At 39.4% G+C, this 17,744-nt stretch overlaps 3 protein-coding genes across 3 annotated transcripts; all 3 read right to left on the bottom strand.

Moving 5' to 3' along the window:
• Positions 1-2,260: 2,260 nt before the first annotated feature.
• LOC121183841 (granzyme B-like) lies at positions 2,261-3,962 on the bottom strand. The gene is made up of 5 exons (XM_041041121.1): positions 3,902-3,962; positions 3,566-3,725; positions 3,190-3,322; positions 2,728-2,955; positions 2,261-2,638 (listed from the first exon to the last, which is right to left on the bottom strand). Exons 1-5 carry the CDS (start codon positions 3,957-3,959, stop codon positions 2,477-2,479), a joined length of 741 nt encoding a protein of 246 aa, XP_040897055.1. The 5' UTR covers positions 3,960-3,962; the 3' UTR covers positions 2,261-2,476.
• Positions 3,963-4,497: 535 nt separating this feature from the next.
• On the bottom strand, positions 4,498-6,711 carry LOC121183330 (granzyme B-like). The gene is made up of 6 exons (XM_041040366.1): positions 6,585-6,711; positions 6,237-6,396; positions 5,875-6,007; positions 5,410-5,632; positions 5,242-5,315; positions 4,498-4,521 (listed from the first exon to the last, which is right to left on the bottom strand). Exons 1-6 carry the CDS (start codon positions 6,640-6,642, stop codon positions 4,498-4,500), a joined length of 672 nt encoding a protein of 223 aa, XP_040896300.1. The 5' UTR covers positions 6,643-6,711.
• Positions 6,712-7,592: 881 nt separating this feature from the next.
• si:ch211-212d10.1 (granzyme G) lies at positions 7,593-9,411 on the bottom strand. The gene is made up of 5 exons (XM_041041123.1): positions 9,292-9,411; positions 8,944-9,103; positions 8,568-8,700; positions 8,096-8,323; positions 7,593-8,006 (listed from the first exon to the last, which is right to left on the bottom strand). Exons 1-5 carry the CDS (start codon positions 9,347-9,349, stop codon positions 7,851-7,853), a joined length of 735 nt encoding a protein of 244 aa, XP_040897057.1. The 5' UTR covers positions 9,350-9,411; the 3' UTR covers positions 7,593-7,850.
• Positions 9,412-17,744: the final 8,333 nt, after the last annotated feature.

Below are 17,744 nucleotides of genomic sequence, written 5' to 3'. Positions count from 1 at the left end.
GTTATGGACACTGTGAACTCCTAGTAAGGCTGTGTACGCCCTGTAATGATTAAATTAAATGTAATAAAAATAACTGGGAGCAAACAGATCAATTCTTTTGGTCAGTATTGTATACACAACAATTAAAATATTATATTATAAACTAAAATAAGACTTGAATTTATGTGACAGTTCATGAATACATTGTGAAACATATCTGCCAGTCTCAATACACGAGTCTAGGTTGTTGTTGTACAAGAATAAACAATCAGGGGCCCCAGAGCTCCAAGTAGATACACATAGAGTGTATTAAACTGACTTGGCTTGGCAGTGGGCTGCAGTCGTCACAAACTCCTCATTCAGAAGGAACGCCACACTGTCTTTTACTACCATCCTTCAAGTGCTGCTCCAACAGCACCATGTATCAGTATGTATGACCAGTTCACAGTGGATAAACATGGCGAGATCACAGTCCAACTGAGTTAATGAAGAACAGTGGCACACATCACTCACAAGTTCAGTCTTTGAATGAAAGACCAAAGTGCTTGTGTAGTTTGCATGTGTAGCTTTGAACCACATCCATAAGGACTGTTCCTCTTTCACCTCCAGAAAGAGAGGTTGTCTCCTGAGCTATCAAAGAAATTATAAAATCATCAGGATTTTTACAAGAATATTTTGTCTTGGTTTTAGGAAAGAGCCAAAAAAAAAATTCTGTATCCACTACATTGATTCTGAATTGTGAAATAGACCACAGTTAGCAAGAAACATTCCTATAGACACAGATATCTAATGTTTAATATTAAAGATGTGCTGCTTCTGTCAGATCTCAGCATGACAACTGAACAACTGAAGGCAGTGTGAGTTGATAGCAGGTGTTTTGGAGCCAGAAGTAAACAGTAATGATGCTCTTTGCAAGGCGGAGAAATTCACATATGAAAACGCATAAGGACCTTATTATAAATGTACGTTTCAGTGCTTTTGAACATCAGCCCTAAGACAAAGTTATCTGATATCAAGACTCTAAAACTATTATATGATGAATGTCAAATTCAGATCAGCAGCCTGGAGTTACTGGTGTTGTGACAGTATATTTATTCATTTGCCTACAGATTTTGTGACAAATAACCTCTTTTAACTGACTTGAGGGTCCAGTCCAGCCCCACAGTATTTATTTTGTTATTGATCTTTTACTGCTTTCCCTTTCTTTGGTCTACACTTGCTTTAAGGCTTCCATTCCTGTCATTATTTAATCATTATTTAAAGTCTCTTCCAGTTCAATCTGGATTTTACTTGGTCACATATGTCTGAACTGCTCTTGTGCTGTTTATCATGTTTCTAATCAACAGGAAGCACAGATAAAGCACAGATAAAAAGTAGTGTATAGCGCACTTCAAGTCATATTTCTTGCACTATCTGTGCTGACTTTATTTGAAACGTTCCACTGCTGTGCAACGTGCAGCGAAGTGTCTCTCTTCTGTTTTCATTACAGTCAGAGCATGTGAATGCAGCTCCCACTGCTCCTCAGTATAATGCACTGTAACTCCAAGGTAATTATGGTTACCCAGCGATGTCCGGTAGTCTCCGGTGAGAGCAACAGTTGGTGCACGTTGTGACGCCGTCGCTTTTGTAGTCCTTTCCGTTTCATACAACTCCTGTGTTCTTCTTGTGATGGTGCGTCTTGAGGCTCATGCGTACCGTCATTCGTTGCAATTCTAAGAACGTTCCTCGGACCAACATCTTCCACAGTACTAATCGGCCTGCAGCTTGCAGCTCTCCGCTTCGCTATGGCATTTGTTAGCGTGTCTTGCTTTTGTTTATACTTCTGGCACACGCCGCATCCAACGTAGTCTGCCGACCCGACCCCCGCCCCCCGACACTCACACACACACTGTTTGGGTGGGTGATTTGCTGGCATCAGCAGTGTGTATTGCATTTAAGTGATACTTCAGACTCGAAGTACTCCAGTGATAAGAAAATTCAACTTTGCAGTGGTTACAAACAACTTAGGTTATGTCAACTCCGGCGTCTGGAAGAGATTTAAAATGAAAATACCCAGGGAAGAGTCTGGTACCTTTCCGGTTCATGTGGTGAACGCTGCATCAGTCTTAAGCCCACCCCAAACGCTCTCGTTAGTTGACAAGCGTGATGACACCCATCCCAAGCCAGTACTGATCAACATCCCACTTCACACAGACTTTCAGCTCTGACCTCAGCACTAAGTGAAAAGTGAAACCTGTCTTGTTGTAAGAACAAACTTTATTCACAAGGAGGCAGTGTTGTCTTTTTTGTTGATCTAATACAGCAGAGACGTGTACATACACGTATATCATGTATTGTCCGTCTTTTGACTGAGCTTTCCAAATAAAGACATAAATCATTTGCTACCATCAAAGCAAAGCACATTTCAACTAAATCTATCTCAATCAAGCACTGAACTCCAGTGTTACACAAAAAATCTATAAAGTCTAATGTTCTGGTCAGTCAAGTTTTCCATGCATTAGGGAATTTTCAGTTTCATGACTGAGCTGATCCAGCTCCTGTGGTCAGATATCTTGGCATAGCCATGTAGATGTGGTCCACCTGACTCTGGTGTGACGGTGTGGGACACCACCCCGTACGCCTTGCCATCGTTGCAGACCAATGGACCACCAGAGTCTCCCTAGAGGTACATACACAATGTGCAGTGATTAATTATCAGTGCTGACCAAAGCATGTTTGCCCATGTTATGTTACATAAATCAGATCTACCTGAGCTGGTCCAGTCTCTCCCTCAGAGCAGTACAACTTATCTGCAGCACACTTCTCATTTTCAATGAGTGTTACATTGACTTCCATGAGCACATGACACATAAACTTCACGTTTTTGTCGCTTCTTCCCCAGCCAGAGACTGTACATGATTTTGGCAGTGAGCCATGGTCATTGCCTGCGAGAGGAATGGGGCTCACATTTTTGCTGAAAGTTGCCTTGGAGCTCAACTTGAGGGAGAGATTGAAAAAAAAAAAATAGTACAAACATGAAGCTGAACAATCAATTAAGATTTCTCCCCTGCTTAACTGTATGCTGAGTGATATAAATGCATTCAGTATTTCAGGCATCCTATTCTTTACTGCATTCAACAGAGCATTTGTAAATAAGGAGAAACCAAAAACTGGAAATAACTAAAAATGATAAAAGCTTCTTTTTGCCTTGAACTGCAAAGAATTTCTTACCTTAAGAAGCATTATGTCATTTTTTAATTCAGTTTCATTGTAGTCTTTATTTGGAAATACTTCTTTCACAGATATACGCTGTATGTTATGACTTTCATGGACATTGTGAACTCCAAGTAAAACTGAGTAGAGCCTGAAATGACAAAATTGGATATAAAAAAGTTACCTAGGAGTAAACTGTGTAGTTTTTTGGTCAGAGCATTGTAGTCACAAAGTAAAAATAATAAAAGATCTCAATTTATGTCACAGTTCATGCAGACGTCATGAAGCATATTTTCCAGTCTCCATACTTAAGTCTGGGTTGTTGATGAGATAAGAAATCTTATCAGCGGCACCAGAATTCTCAGTACTGAAACATGAAGTTTGTTAAACTGACTTGGCTTGGCAGTGGGCTGCAGTCATCACAAAATCCTCATTCAGAAGGAAGCCACCACAGTGTCTTTTACTGTCATCCTCCATGTGCCGCTCTAACAGCACCATGTATGGCCTGCTATGTGGCGCAGCCTTTCGACCTCCGTAGATTTTCCCCGTATGAACTGGGAAAAAAAATGAATCACTGATCTTATTGATGTCCTCAATAGATGTGCCTAAACCGACATAAGAATGTGATTAAAACATACACATCCATCCTCGTGCATCATATGTCCCACAGTGTGGAATGTAGTTCTTCATGTGCTGTAGTCTGATGTGGGGAAAAAAAAATACTGCTTACCTTGACCATCAAGAGTCAGTGCAAGTATCAGCATCACCAGCTCACAGAAGATAAACATGGCAAGATCACAGTCTGTCTGAGCTCCAGAAGAACAGTGGAACACATCACTCACAAGTTCAGACTTAAGATACTTCCTTGTATAGAGAGAGAGGGATGCGTTTGTGTAATTTGCATATGCAAACAATGAGGCTTTGAACCACATTCATAAAGTGGGAAGCTCTTGTACCTCCGGAGTGTGAGAAGAGTTAGATTTTTATCGTACAAGTCTAAATGGTTTAGACCGTGTTTTACATGGCTCATGTGGTTTAAATACATAAAATATAACATTGTATTTGAGCTTTGATGAAAATCTGAATGTGGTAAAAATGTGAAGCCATGACACAAATATTCATTGTCACTGTATTGTTCTGATTTTTCATGTGATCATTATGATGCGACTCACAGCTCTGAAGATCTCTGTTGGTATTTCATGTTCAGAGTTGTGGCACTCTCAGAGGAGCCTCTATGTCTGTCACACAACCCCAAAGGTGGCATTATTCTGATGTTACCACGTCATAGGACAGTGCATTTAAAAAACAATATGTTTGAAAGTTCACTTACAGTGAAATGCGGCCCCTGAGCTACAAGAGGAATGAAGAAGTCATTAGTCATTCTGTTGGAGGGAAAAGATCTCGCTGTAACTATTTATTTATATTAAGTATAATTTTGATGTAACACTGGACGAGCATCACTAGTGACCAACAGCAGGATTATTCTCAATATTGCTATTGCTCAACACAGCTGACGGCTGACTCTATTAGTATCCACCCTGATCATTGGCCGTTCTGTCAGATTTTGTTAAAGGTGCAATTAAAAACTCTGTTAAACAACAGCCAGGGACTTGATTTGGTTTACAGCTTATAAATGAGAAGAGACTTTCAGCTCTGACTTCAAGTGAATAGTGAAACTTCTTGTTGTAAGAACAAACTTTATACACAAGGAGGCAGTGTTGTCTTTTTAATTGATTTAATCCATGCTCAAGCAGAGAAGTGTACATACATTTATATCATTTATTTTGACTCAGCTTTCCAAATAAAGATTTGAATCATTTGCTATCATCAAAGCAAATTTTGACTAAATCTATCTAAATCAAGCAAATCCAGACAGAATCGGTGGTGTTACAAGCATTTCAATCATCAACACTTAAGCACTGCAGTGTTACACAAAAAAAATCTATAAATTCAAATGTTGTGTTCTTATCAGTCAAGTATTACATGCATTAGGGAATGTTTGTGACCGAACTGATCCAGCTCCTGTAATCAGATATCTTAGTATAGCCATACAGAAGTGGTCCACCTGACTCTGGTGTGAAGCTGTGGGACACCACCCCGTACGCCTTTCCATCGTTGCAGACCAATGGACCACCAGAGTCTCCCTAGAGGTACATACACAGTGTGCAGTGATTAATTATCAGTGCTGACCAAAGCATGTTTGCCCATGTTATGTTACATAAATCAGACCTACCTCACCTGGTCCAGTCTCTCCCTCAGAGCAGTACAACTTATCTGCAGCACACTGCTCATTTTCAATGAGTGTTACATTAACTTCCATGAGCACATGACACATAAACTTCACGTTTTTGTCGCTTCTTCCCCAGCCAGAGACTGTACATGATTTTGGCAGTGAGCCATCATCTTTGCCTGCGAGAGGAATGGGGCTCACATTTTTGCTGAAAGTTGCCTTGGAGCTCATCTTGAGGGACAGGGAGAGATTGAAAAAAAAATAGTACAAACATGAAGCTGAACAATCAGTTCAGATTTCTTTACTGCTTAACTGTATGCTGAGTGATATAAATGCATTCAGTATTTCAGGCATCCTATTCTTTACTGCATTCAACAGAGCATTTGCAAATAACATAAAGAGAAACCAAAAACTGGAAATAACAAAAATTGATAAATGCTAATTTCTGCTTTGAACTGCAAAGAATTTCTTACCTTAAGAAGCATTATGTCATTTTTGTATTCAATTTCATTGTAGTCTTTATGTGGAAATTCTTCTTTCACAGATATACGCTTTATGTTATGATTTTCATGGACATTGTGAACTCCAAGTAAAACTGTGTAGGACCTGTAATGACAAAATTAGATATAAAAAAAACAGAGTAGTTTTTTGGTCAGAGCATTGTAGTCACAAAGTAAAAATAATAAAAGATCTCAATTTATGTCACAGTTCATGCAGGCATCATGAAGCATATTTTCCAGTTTCTATACATGGTTCTGGGTTGTTTATGGGGTAAGAAATCTTATCAGCGGCACCAGAATTCTCAGTACTGAAACATGAAGTTTGTTAAACTGACTTGGCTTGGCAGTGGGCTGCAGTCATCACAAAATCCTCATTCAGGAGGAAGCCACCACAGTGTTTTTTACTGCCATCCTCCATGTGCTGCTCCAAAAGCACCATGTATGGCCTGCTATGTGGTACAACCTCGTGGCCTCCATAGATTTGCCCTGTGTGAACTGGAAAGAAATGAATCGATGACCACTGATCTTATTGATGTCCTTAACAGATGTGCTTAAACTGACCTAATAATGTAATTAAACCATATATATCCATTCTTGTGCATCATATGTCCCACAGTGTGGAATGGATCTCTTGATCAAGAGAATCAATAAATAATTTTTTCTTTTTAAAAAGCGCTACTTACCTTGACCATCAAGAGTCAGTGCAAGTATCAGCATCACCAGTTCACAGTGGATAAACATGGCGAGATCACAGTCTGTCTGAGCTCCAGAAGAACAGTGGAACGCATCACTCACAAGTTCAGTCTTAAGATGCTTCCTTGTATAGAGAGAGAGGGAAGTGTTTCTGTAATTTGCATATGCAAACAATGAGGCTTTGAACCACATTCATAAAGTGGGTGGCTCTTTCACCTCCAGAGTATGAGAAGAGCTAGATTTTTATCATGCAGGTCTAAATAGTTTAGACAGTGTTTAATCAAGTAGTCATGGCGCACGTGGTTTAAATACACAAAATATAACATTGTAATTGAGCTTTGATGAAAATCTGAATGTAAGAACGTGAAGCCATGACACAAATATTCATTGTCACTGTACTTTTCTGATTTTTCATGTGAAGACTTCTGTTAGGTAATAAAAGCTTTTAGCTGAACAGTCTTTGTATCACAGATATCTGGCTTGGATTGACATTTCCAAGAATTTCATGTCAGATGGTCCAAACTGATATAGTTGGTCATAACTATGATGCGACTCATACCTCTGAAGATCTCTGTTGGTATTTCATGTTCAGAGATGTGGCACTCTCACAGGAGCCTCTAAATCTGTAACACAGCCCCAAAGGTGGCATTATTCTGATGTTACCACGTCATAGGACAGTGCATTTAAAAAACACAATATGTTTGAAAGTGTGGTTCGTGGAACATACAGTGAAATACAGTGAAATGAGCTACAAGAGGAATGAAGAAGTCATTAGTCATTGACTCTATTAGCATCCACCCTGATCATTGGCCATTCTGTCAGATTTTGCTAAAGGTGCAATTAAAAACTCTGTTAAAACAACAGGCAGGGACTTGATTTGGTTTACAGCTTATAAATGAGAAGAGACTTTCAGCTCTGACTTCAACTTCAAGTGAATAGTGAAACATCTTCTTGTAAGAATAAACTTTATACACAAGGAGGCAGTGTTGTTATTTTAATTGATTTAATCCATGCTCAAGCAGAGAAGTGTACATACATTTATATCATTTATTTTGACTCAGCTTTCCAAATAAAGACTTGAATCATTTGCTATCATCAAAGCAAATTTTGACTAAATCTATCTCAATCAAGCAAATCCAGTCAGAATCAATGCTATTACAAGCATTTCAATCATCAACACTTAAGCACTGCAGTGTTACACAAAAAAAATCTATAAATTCAAATGTTGTGTTCTTATCAGTCAAGTATTACATGCATTAGGGAATGTTTGTGACCAAACTGATCCAGCTCCTGTGATCAGATATCTTGGCATAGCCATGTAGATGTGGTCCACCTGACTTTGGTGTGAAGGTGAAGGACACCACCCCGTACGCCTTTCCATCGTTGCAGACCAATGGACCACCAGAGTCTCCCTAGAGGTACATACACAGTGTGCAGTGATTAATTATCATCGTTGACCAAAGCATGTTTGCCCATGTTATGTTACATAAATCAGACCTACCTCAGCTGGTCCAGTCTCTCCCTCAGAGCAGTAGAACTTATCTGCAGCACAGTGCTTATTTTCAATGAGTGTTACATTGACTTCCATGAGCACCGCAGACATATACTTTACGTTTTTGTCGCTTCTTCCCCAGCCAGAGACTATACATGATTTTGGCAGTGAGCCATGGTCATTGCCTGCGAGAGGAATGGGGCTCACATTTTTGCTGAAAGTTGCCTTGGAGCTCAACTTGAGGGACAGGGAGAGATTGAAAAAAAAAAATAGTACAAACATGAAGCTCAACAATCAATTCAGATTTCTCCCCTGCTTAACTGTATGCTGAGTGATATAAATGCATTCAGTATTTCAGGCATCCTATTCTTTACTGCATTCAACAGAGCATTTGTAAATAACATAAGGAGAAACCAAAAACTGGAAATAACAAAAACTGATAAAAGCTTATTTTTGCCTTGAACTGCAAAGAATTTCTTACCTTAAGAAGCATTATGTCATTTTTTAATTCAGTTTCATTGTAGTCTTTATTTGGAAATACTTCTTTCACAGATATACGCTGTATGTTATGATTTTCATGGACATTGTGAACTCCAAGTAAAACTGTGTAGGACCTGAAATGACAAAATTGGATATAAAAAAGTTACCTAGGAGTAAACAGAGTAGTTTTTTGGTCAGAGCATTGTAGTCACAAAGTAAAAATAATAAAAGATCTGAATTTATGTCACAGTTCATGCAGGCATCATGAAGCATATTTTCCAGTTTCTATACATGGTTCTGGGTTGTTTATGGGGTAAGAAATCTTATCAGGGGTACCAGAATTCTCAGTAGTGAAACATGAAGTTTGTTAAACTGACTTGGCTTTGCAGTGGGCTGCAGTCATCACAAAATCCTCATTCAGGAGGAAGCCACCACAGTGTTTTTTACTGCCATCCTCCATGTGCTGCTCCAAAAGCACCATGTATGGCCTGCTATGTGGTACAACCTCGTGGCCTCCATAGATTTGCCCTGTGTGAACTGGAAAGAAATGAATCGATGACCACTGATCTTATTGATGTCCTTAACAGATGTGCTTAAACTGACCTAATAATGTGATTAAACCATACATATCCATTCTTGTGCATCATATGTCCCACAGTGTGGAATGGAGTTCTTGATCAAGAGATTCAATAAATAATTTTTTCTTTGTAAAAAGCGCTACTTACCTTGACCATCAAGAGTCAGTGCAAGTATCAGCATCACCAGCTCACAGTGGATAAACATGGCGAGATCACAGTCTGTCTGAGCTGCAGAAGAACAGTGGAACGCATCACTCACAAGTTCAGTCTTAAGATGCTTCCTTGTATAGAGAGAGAGGGAAGTGTTTCTGTAATTTGCATATGCAAACAATGAGGCTTTGAACCACATTCATAAAGTGGGTGGCTCTTTCACCTCCAGAGTATGAGAAGAGCTAGATTTTTATCATGCAGGTCTAAATAGTTTAGACAGTGTTTAATCAAGTAGTCATGGCGCACGTGGTTTAAATACACAAAATATAACATTGTAATTGAGCTTTGATGAAAATCTGAATGTAAGAACGTGAAGCCATGACACAAATATTCATTGTCACTGTACTTTTCTGATTTTTCATGTGAAGACTTCTGTTAGGTAATAAAAGCTTTTAGCTGAACAGTCTTTGTATCACAGATATCTGGCTTGGATTGACATTGCAACTCATACCTCTGAAGATCTTTGTTGGTATTTCATGTTCAAAGTTGTGGCATAGAGGCTCCTCTCAGAGGAGCCTCTATGTCTATGTCTATGTAACACAGCCCCAAAGGTGGCATTATTCTGATGTTACCACGTCATAGGACAGTGCATTTAAAAAACACAATATGTTTGAAAGTGTGGTTCGTGGAACATACAGTGAAATGCGACCCCTGAGCTACAAGAGGAATGAAGAAGTCATTAGTCATTCTGTTGAAGGGAACAGGAGATCAGTTGTCACACTGCATTTTTATAAGCTACCATTATAGTAAAAGAATATTTCACTCTTCTTCTTTTAAGCGAGGAGCCAAACTTCAATAATTTCTTTATTAGAAAAATGCATTTGTAACATAAATCAAATACAATTCATAATGTCAGTTCATAGCTTGTGGGTTCTGCAGACCTATTTATGTCAGTTTGGCAAAAATAAAGGAAAATACACTTGAAAGGTACTAACTGCTGTAGCATTTTAGCAGCCAATGAGAGATGAAAGGGGAATCTGGATGTTTGCTCAGAACAAAGACAGTGGATCAAACATGTGACTGAAGCTCTGCAGTTAAATGCCTAGAGCAGATACTGACAGTAGTAGTGACTATAACCTGCTCTTTTTTCACTGCGCAGTCCAGCCTGAAAGTATGCAGCTCACTGACCAGAGTACAGATATGTCTGTTACATCACTTCCTCAGTCTAGACTCAAGTATGTCCCTCTCATATCTTAGGCACAAACGTTGTTGTAATTGTTCTGAATGATGAACAATTGAGTTTTCATGTGCTGAAGAAGGGAGGAAGAGGAGGTGGGAGAGGATGAGAAGGAAAAGAATGAACAGGTTTTTGGGACGTGAGCTTCTGGAGTCCAGGGCAGTAATGGGAATTACAGCAAGAGATGTTGGGAGGAACTTGCCTGGTAGAACAGGGTCTTCACCGTTAGCCCGTCACTTTTATGGGGACCACGGGGCCCAGAGGACTGACTGGTTTAGCCATTGGACACAGCAACAAGGAAAGAGGGAATGTAATAACAGTCATAAAAAAACATAAATCACTGCGCAAATTACATGTTTATTAAAAAGAAAGGAAAATGATAACAATAAAAGCCAACAGACACAGAAACAGACATTCCTGAAACAGTCACAATAGATCAAACCGGGGGTTTAACTGAAATCACATATGGTAACAGAGGTTTATGGCCCCTGAGCCAAGCTGATGTGACACTATGCTCAGTAATGATCCTGATATGAGCTGTCTCATGTCATTCCTGTTCTTACAAAGGATTTTTTTAAATTTTTTTTGTAAAAAATGTGGTTAAATTTAGCCTCACATCACACTTTCTCACAAAAGTTGTCCCCTCGAGGTTTTCATGTAGATGATTCCATCAACTTCAGTGACCACTAATTGTCCCCACTGACTTACTATGAGAGAGTAAAATATAGTCTAAGTAAAAATTTATATAGTATGAGTTATTTTATAAATTTAAGCAATTTGATATTCCAATTCAAACAACTCTAACTGCAGCAACTTGTGTGGACACTATATATTTACAGGGTGTGCAGTGTTCACACAGATGAGTATGTGTGAGTTTTTCCAATAAGCATGCATTTCTTATTTGCTCTTTCTTATTTTTTTTTTATTAAGGCTTACTGAGTGCGTTGTGGCCCAGCATTTTGGAGGTGGAAGCCGCCAAACAGGAGCACTTGCCGCCCACAAGAAAGGACAAGACACGTCTGGATTCCAAGACTGTAGGTCAGCCTCTGTGATGGGAAGACGTCACCACTGTCAGAAGGAATAAGACTGTTCCCAGACAAAAGTAAGACAGCATTCCCAAATGGGCTCTACACATACATGCATTCTTAGTTTAGCTAGACTTCTTAGGCAGCAAAGCTCAAGTATCACTGATTTCACAACATGGTTTTAATCTACTTCCACAAAAACCACATTTAATCTGTTCATTGATGCTATTGCTCCTCAGTAGCTTAATATGATGCCAAGACTGACAATGCATGAGCACAACAATAACTCCAATAGTTTACCACAGCTGTCATTTGAAAGCAGAACTTTTAAGTTGCATTTTTCAACATTTTTACTGTTTTCCTAAGAATTACTGCATGTTCTTTGTAGACAAAATCTGGCACATGCACCCGTAATTCTCCAATTTCTATATATATGCTAAAGCTGCTTGTGCAGTTTTACACAGGATTCCATCAGCGCTGTGACACAGACCACGTAACACTGATCTGCTATCTTGATGCTGACATTGTCATTTACTCTCCACTGATAAACGATAGAACAAACGAGGCACATAGATGTGTGGATACTCAGACTGCGACATTATCAGTAATGGAAATTTCCATTCTCAAGATAGAGGGAGCCTACGAGTGTATTTTCTTTCTTTTGTTCATTACAATGAGTTTCTGAACCAATACTAACAGCTAATGAAGGGCAGCCTCTAGCTGCAGTCTTACAGTAAGACTATATTGCACACAGGTGAGAACATCTCCTAAATCAAACCTCCCGTCATTTGTTTTAACAATGCATGAATAAAAATTCATGCACTTGTTTTAAAGTTTTCTAAGCAGTATTTAGTTTTCTCACCACACAGGTAATGCTACACAGATAGACAGAGCTGGCTGTTGGTGCCTGCAGAAATTCTGCAAGAAGAGATCACAAAGCATTCTCGGGTGCACCTGTGATTTCAATAAAAAGATTTTTCTTCCAAGTCAGGCTCTGGCTGTTTATACTAAATTAAAGTTAGATATGTGCTGTTCCAATTAACTTTGACAGACATTGCATAATGAATACATCCAACAAACCGGAGGAGGATGTAGAATTGTCATTTTTATTTTGCCAGGAGCTCAAATGACTCGACATACTGTCTGTAAATGTATTTTGTGTGTAGTGCAGCTTTCATTTGATTGACAAATCAGAGTTATAATACCTCACTGCAAAGCTTCATTTCACTCTCCATTTTCATTTTGTCTTCATGTGTAGTTTTCAGTGCTATCTTCAGTAATAACCTGGGGTGTATTTAACTTTTAGGACACAAGTTGATATTATAAGAGAGAGGTATCGATAGGAGACGTTTCAGTTTGGTATACATTTTCATATATTATGTGCACGTTCGTGCTGTTGTGAAACACAGGAAAATGTGTTTTTCTTATCAAAGTGTTCATCCTTCCACAATCTCCGTGGCGAAGAAAACACATTTATGTGCACAACCTTTGAAGAGAAGCCATGTGTGTATGTGTGCTGGACACATCAGATGAAGAAAAGGAATTTAGGAAAATTCGCTTTCCCACCACAGTCACACACACGCACACACACACACACACACACTTCTCTGAAAAGACTTCTGATGCAGACTTTGGCTTCTCATCTGAGAGTCAGTCCTGCCACACTCATCAAACCATCAGGAGATTAGATCTTATAATTTAAACCTATATGATCTTCTGTTGATTTATCTTGCTTCAGCTTGTTTGACAGCTTTCTGTGAAGTATGTTGTAATTCTCAAGTAGCAGGTCTCCAGTACAAGAGCTGGTACTTTGCTCCACCACTATGAGGCCGTGCTTTGTTTGTTTTCATCTTATGCACTGAGTTCTCTAGTGGGTCTCAGCCACAAACAAACAAGATCAGGCATACATATTTTCCTGACTGTAGTTTTGTTCACATATCACAGCTGGCGAGTGCGGTTGTATAAGCACCCAGTCACAATATTGACCTAAACAATGAAAATACGAACAGGCAGACAGTTAATGACTATATGTAATTACCAAAGAAAGCCACATGTTCTTCTCGCCAGAGTAGAGGCTCTATTCAAGCAACGTGGCCGGCCAGAAGGAGAGAGAAAGGAGACAAATCATTTGACCGAGCCTTGAATGACATAAATTATGTCAGCTCTATGGGTGTTTTTCTGATCTGCTTGATCCATTTCAATCCAAAAAACATATGGTGACTATCCGCTTTAGACATGGGATTCATATTTAGATGTATCATATTCAAACCAGTATAATAAGAGGATGGGAATTTTCTTCTTTCCCCCACTTTTCATTTTGTTGAATAATGAGGCTTTTCCAACAAAATAGTTAGGCCTGATTTTTTTTTTTTTTTTTTCCAAGGAAAGTGATACCAGTAGCTAAAAGCTTTCGTGCCTTAAGTTGTGCTATTCATCAGGCCTTTGAAGAGAATCTGTCAAAAATGAGGAAATGGTACAAACCCACTAGTGATTAAGTAAGTAAATAGCATGTTCTCGTAAAATGTTGGCCTATTTTAGTAAAGTCACAGACTCTCGAGTAAGAATGTAGAGTTGTGAAGATCTAATTTCCCTTCCCCACAAGATAATTGACCTTTTGCTGAGCCCTGCTCCGCAATAGTTGCTGTTGTTTTATCTCTCAAGCTTTCCTTTTCACACAGCACGTATGCAATGTACAGTGATAACAGTGGCAGATTTTTTCCACTCGTCAGTGTTTTCAGACAGAGGTCAACAAAAGTAATAACCTTTTGGCAAATTATATCATCTGCGTCGAGCTATCTATTAAGATAATAACTCCTCCATGACTTGCTTGAAAGGCAGCATGGTTACATTCTACCATGCTCAAATGGTCCCAAGCAAAATGTCAGCATCTTCATCAGCTCATGATCCATGTGAACACATGAAAAAAAGGCATTGTTCTTGCAGTGTAGAGTTTACAGTGGCTTGTTCTAGTAAATAAATGTAATAATTCTAACATAACTCTTTATATTTAGCTGGTTAGCTTACATACTTGGAAAATCAGGACAGAGAGTAGATTTATATGTCACTGTTTGCATTTTACGTACGTTGCACTTGGAGCAATGCTTCTGGGATGAGGACTTAACAGTGCGTTTGGTGAACATTAAGTATCAAGTTTGGCTGGGTTGCTGGAGTGTAAACTTTCTCAAACCCAACCGAGCAGGACAGAGCTGCTAATGTTAGCCTAGACTGTTATACAGTAGAATCCAGGACGTTTCCCACAGAGCGAGGAAAGGCTACACAGCCTGGATGTGCTGGTCGGGAAATGCTGCTGGAAGAAACACTGGGTGGCTAATGCAAGTAAACTAGTCAGCAGGATATGCTAACGTTATGTATGTTTGCTCATGTTAGCGCATACCAACACCACCATTTCATCCATTCCTCACATGTTTGCTCTCATAATTCTGGATTTGGAGGAGCTTAAAGAAAAGCCTCATGCACACTGTTTTAACATGCAAGCACAAAAAAACTTGACAGGCCTGTCATGCCTGGTTACAGTTTCTAAGATATGACTGGACAATCACTGTACATGGGATGAGTTTAGCAAACGGTCGATTATTCCATTCAAAAAGTTTTTTTAGTCCTTTTTTTTTTAGTCTGACTGAGACATAAAAACCCTCAGGGTATCACTCAGGGTATCAAGAGATATAACAGAGGGTGACGACTGCCACTCACACACTCACAGATACAATATGCATACACGCACACTGCAGAGAATACCTTTGTAGTGTCTCCTCATCGGTTTGTCTGTCTGAGATCCAGCGTTCTGACCACAGAGAGCGCCTCTGAAAGAAAAAAACGTGTCGGTCAAACAATGTGGAAACAAAAACAGACCTTTGAAAGGGCGCTGTATAAGCTTTCACTGTGGTGCAAAAGAGGTCTGTAGGCAGGCAACATAAGACTAATACATCAGCCCTTTTCGTGGAGGGCAAACAGAGGGTCAGATGTAATTAATAGGAATGGTAAGCTGATATCTAGACATTCCCATGAGCATGGTGTAGCTGAAGGAAATGATCGAAGTGCCAGATGTGAAAGTTAGAACCAGTTTGGTTTGACAGTGTCATATTGGGTCATGGTATTCACCATATTTCAGACAGCATCCATTTCTATTTTTGATGATGGGTTGTGAGCAGATTTTTTTTTCTTTTCTGTTGTCCTTTATTTTTTTCTTTCAGTATCTAGCTGTGAAGTGAGAAAGGTAGAATTGGAAAAGTTATCATTACTGTCAAAAGGGCAGGTTCCCAGAGGAACAGGATGACAGGTACCCTCTTTGATGTTTAGCTTCATCCTCTTAGCCATAACTCTCTCTGCCTTCTCTGCTCTGGGGTGGCAAAAGTGAAATTCACAAGATGTCACTTTCCATTTGCTTTTACATGGCAGCTTCTGGTTTGATGTGTGTGTGTGTGTGTATGTGCGTGTGAACTCAAGTAGTGTGTGTTAAACGCAAAATCAAAAGTACCCACAATATCAGATGTGTTTCTTTCATTTCTTCAGTGGAGATATGAATCAGGCGACACTGTCACTCACTCTACTAAAGGTGTCTTTACGAGATATTTTGCAGTGAGGATTATTTCCATACAGATATTTAGGATTTGTGAGAAATGTCTACTATCATCTGTTTGTGCAAAGCAGGAATACCTGTGTGGAAAACCTTTTATTATGGCCAAGTCTCTCAGTGCCCAACTCCCTAAGGTTCACTTTTATACAGGAAACCTTGAATAGATTGGTCCCACCAGATGGAAACGGACACTGGTATTCTGGGTATTTGGCAGTCAGCAGGAAGAAGAAAAGGCAGGTATTTGGATACAGAGTGGACAGACAGGAGGTGGACAAAGCGGATGAGAGTGAGAACAATAGAGTGTGTATCTTTAGAGTGGCCTGCCTTGGGGTGCAAGAAGAGTCAGACAGTCTGTGTTTGTCATTAAAGGAGACTTTTTCAATTGAGAAAACAGATGAGCACTTCTTATCTGATGATTCCTGACAGCTGTGATCAGACAGGAGGGGGATCGGTGTGTTTGCGTGTGCATTCGGGCTCACATTGAATGAGCCTGTCTGTGTGAGGACATGCACTGCGTGTCCTTTCATGTTCTGTTTTGTTCATGAAACTGCAACATGGCTCATTTTCTCCGAGAGACCACCCTTGCTCCCACAAATGTGCTCTAAGGTTTCAGCTACAGTTGACTGAAGGTCAAAGTTACAACAATAACACTATAATGAGCCTCTCTGTACATTGCCAGACCTTCACCATCATAATCTACTTATGAGCTGCGAATAATTTTTCTGGCTTCATACCAGAAAAACTACACAAACTCCAAATCTGTTTCTTTATGATTTAGTGGTGGACTAGCTCCTACCATGACATCAACATTTCAGTCATTTCACTCACTAATGGCTGCTATATATCAATGTCACACCTGCTGTTTACTGACCCAGCTCTGACTCCATTTGACTTGGTAAATCAAAGCCATTTAGAGCAACTGTTTAAAAAGTAATGAGGAGCGGCATGTTTACGCTCAGCTGGAGAAGAACCTTCAGCCGATGGAGAGACAGATGATGGGATGGGATACCTGAGGTGATGGGGATGACTGTTCCAGGGGGCATCTCATTCTCATTATTCCAAATATAAAGGAAGCTGTTTGTCTTTTCTCACAGTAGGTATATTGATAATTGAATGATAGTAGATCACTTCTTTCAGTCTTGTACTTCTTTTGTAATGAAATTGCGGCCTCTGTGCTTTCAGTGTCTCTCTCTAAAATCTGATTGCACTACACACCCTAAAGACCAATTTTTAGATTACATTTTGCTGCAAAAACCGATTGTTGCCATTACTGATATAGTCTGAAGATAAGAGCCAAGCTGTCTGCACATTATCTTGTAGAATGCAGACGTTACACACAACCAATACTTTGCTGAAACTTTGTGGCAGTAAATTTCCCTTCACGTGATTTTTTTTTTTTTTTGCTCCCAAGTGTTTGTGTCCTCTTGTTTTATGTTTTGTTCACAAGTAGACACAAGTATTCAGCACATACACATGCAAATGAGCATGTTCTAATGCACATGCTACCATTTATTTTGATGCAGAAAAGCCGTACCCACAGGATAAGAGAACTATAACTTCTGGGAAGAAACATTGTTTGGCCTTGTGCTTCTTC

Source organism: Toxotes jaculatrix, chromosome 6 (assembly GCF_017976425.1).
Source record: "Toxotes jaculatrix isolate fToxJac2 chromosome 6, fToxJac2.pri, whole genome shotgun sequence".
Taxonomy (NCBI): domain Eukaryota; kingdom Metazoa; phylum Chordata; class Actinopteri; family Toxotidae; genus Toxotes; species Toxotes jaculatrix.
The sequence above is the reverse complement of the archived record's forward strand: the minus strand, read 5'-3'. Positions and strand labels throughout refer to the sequence as shown.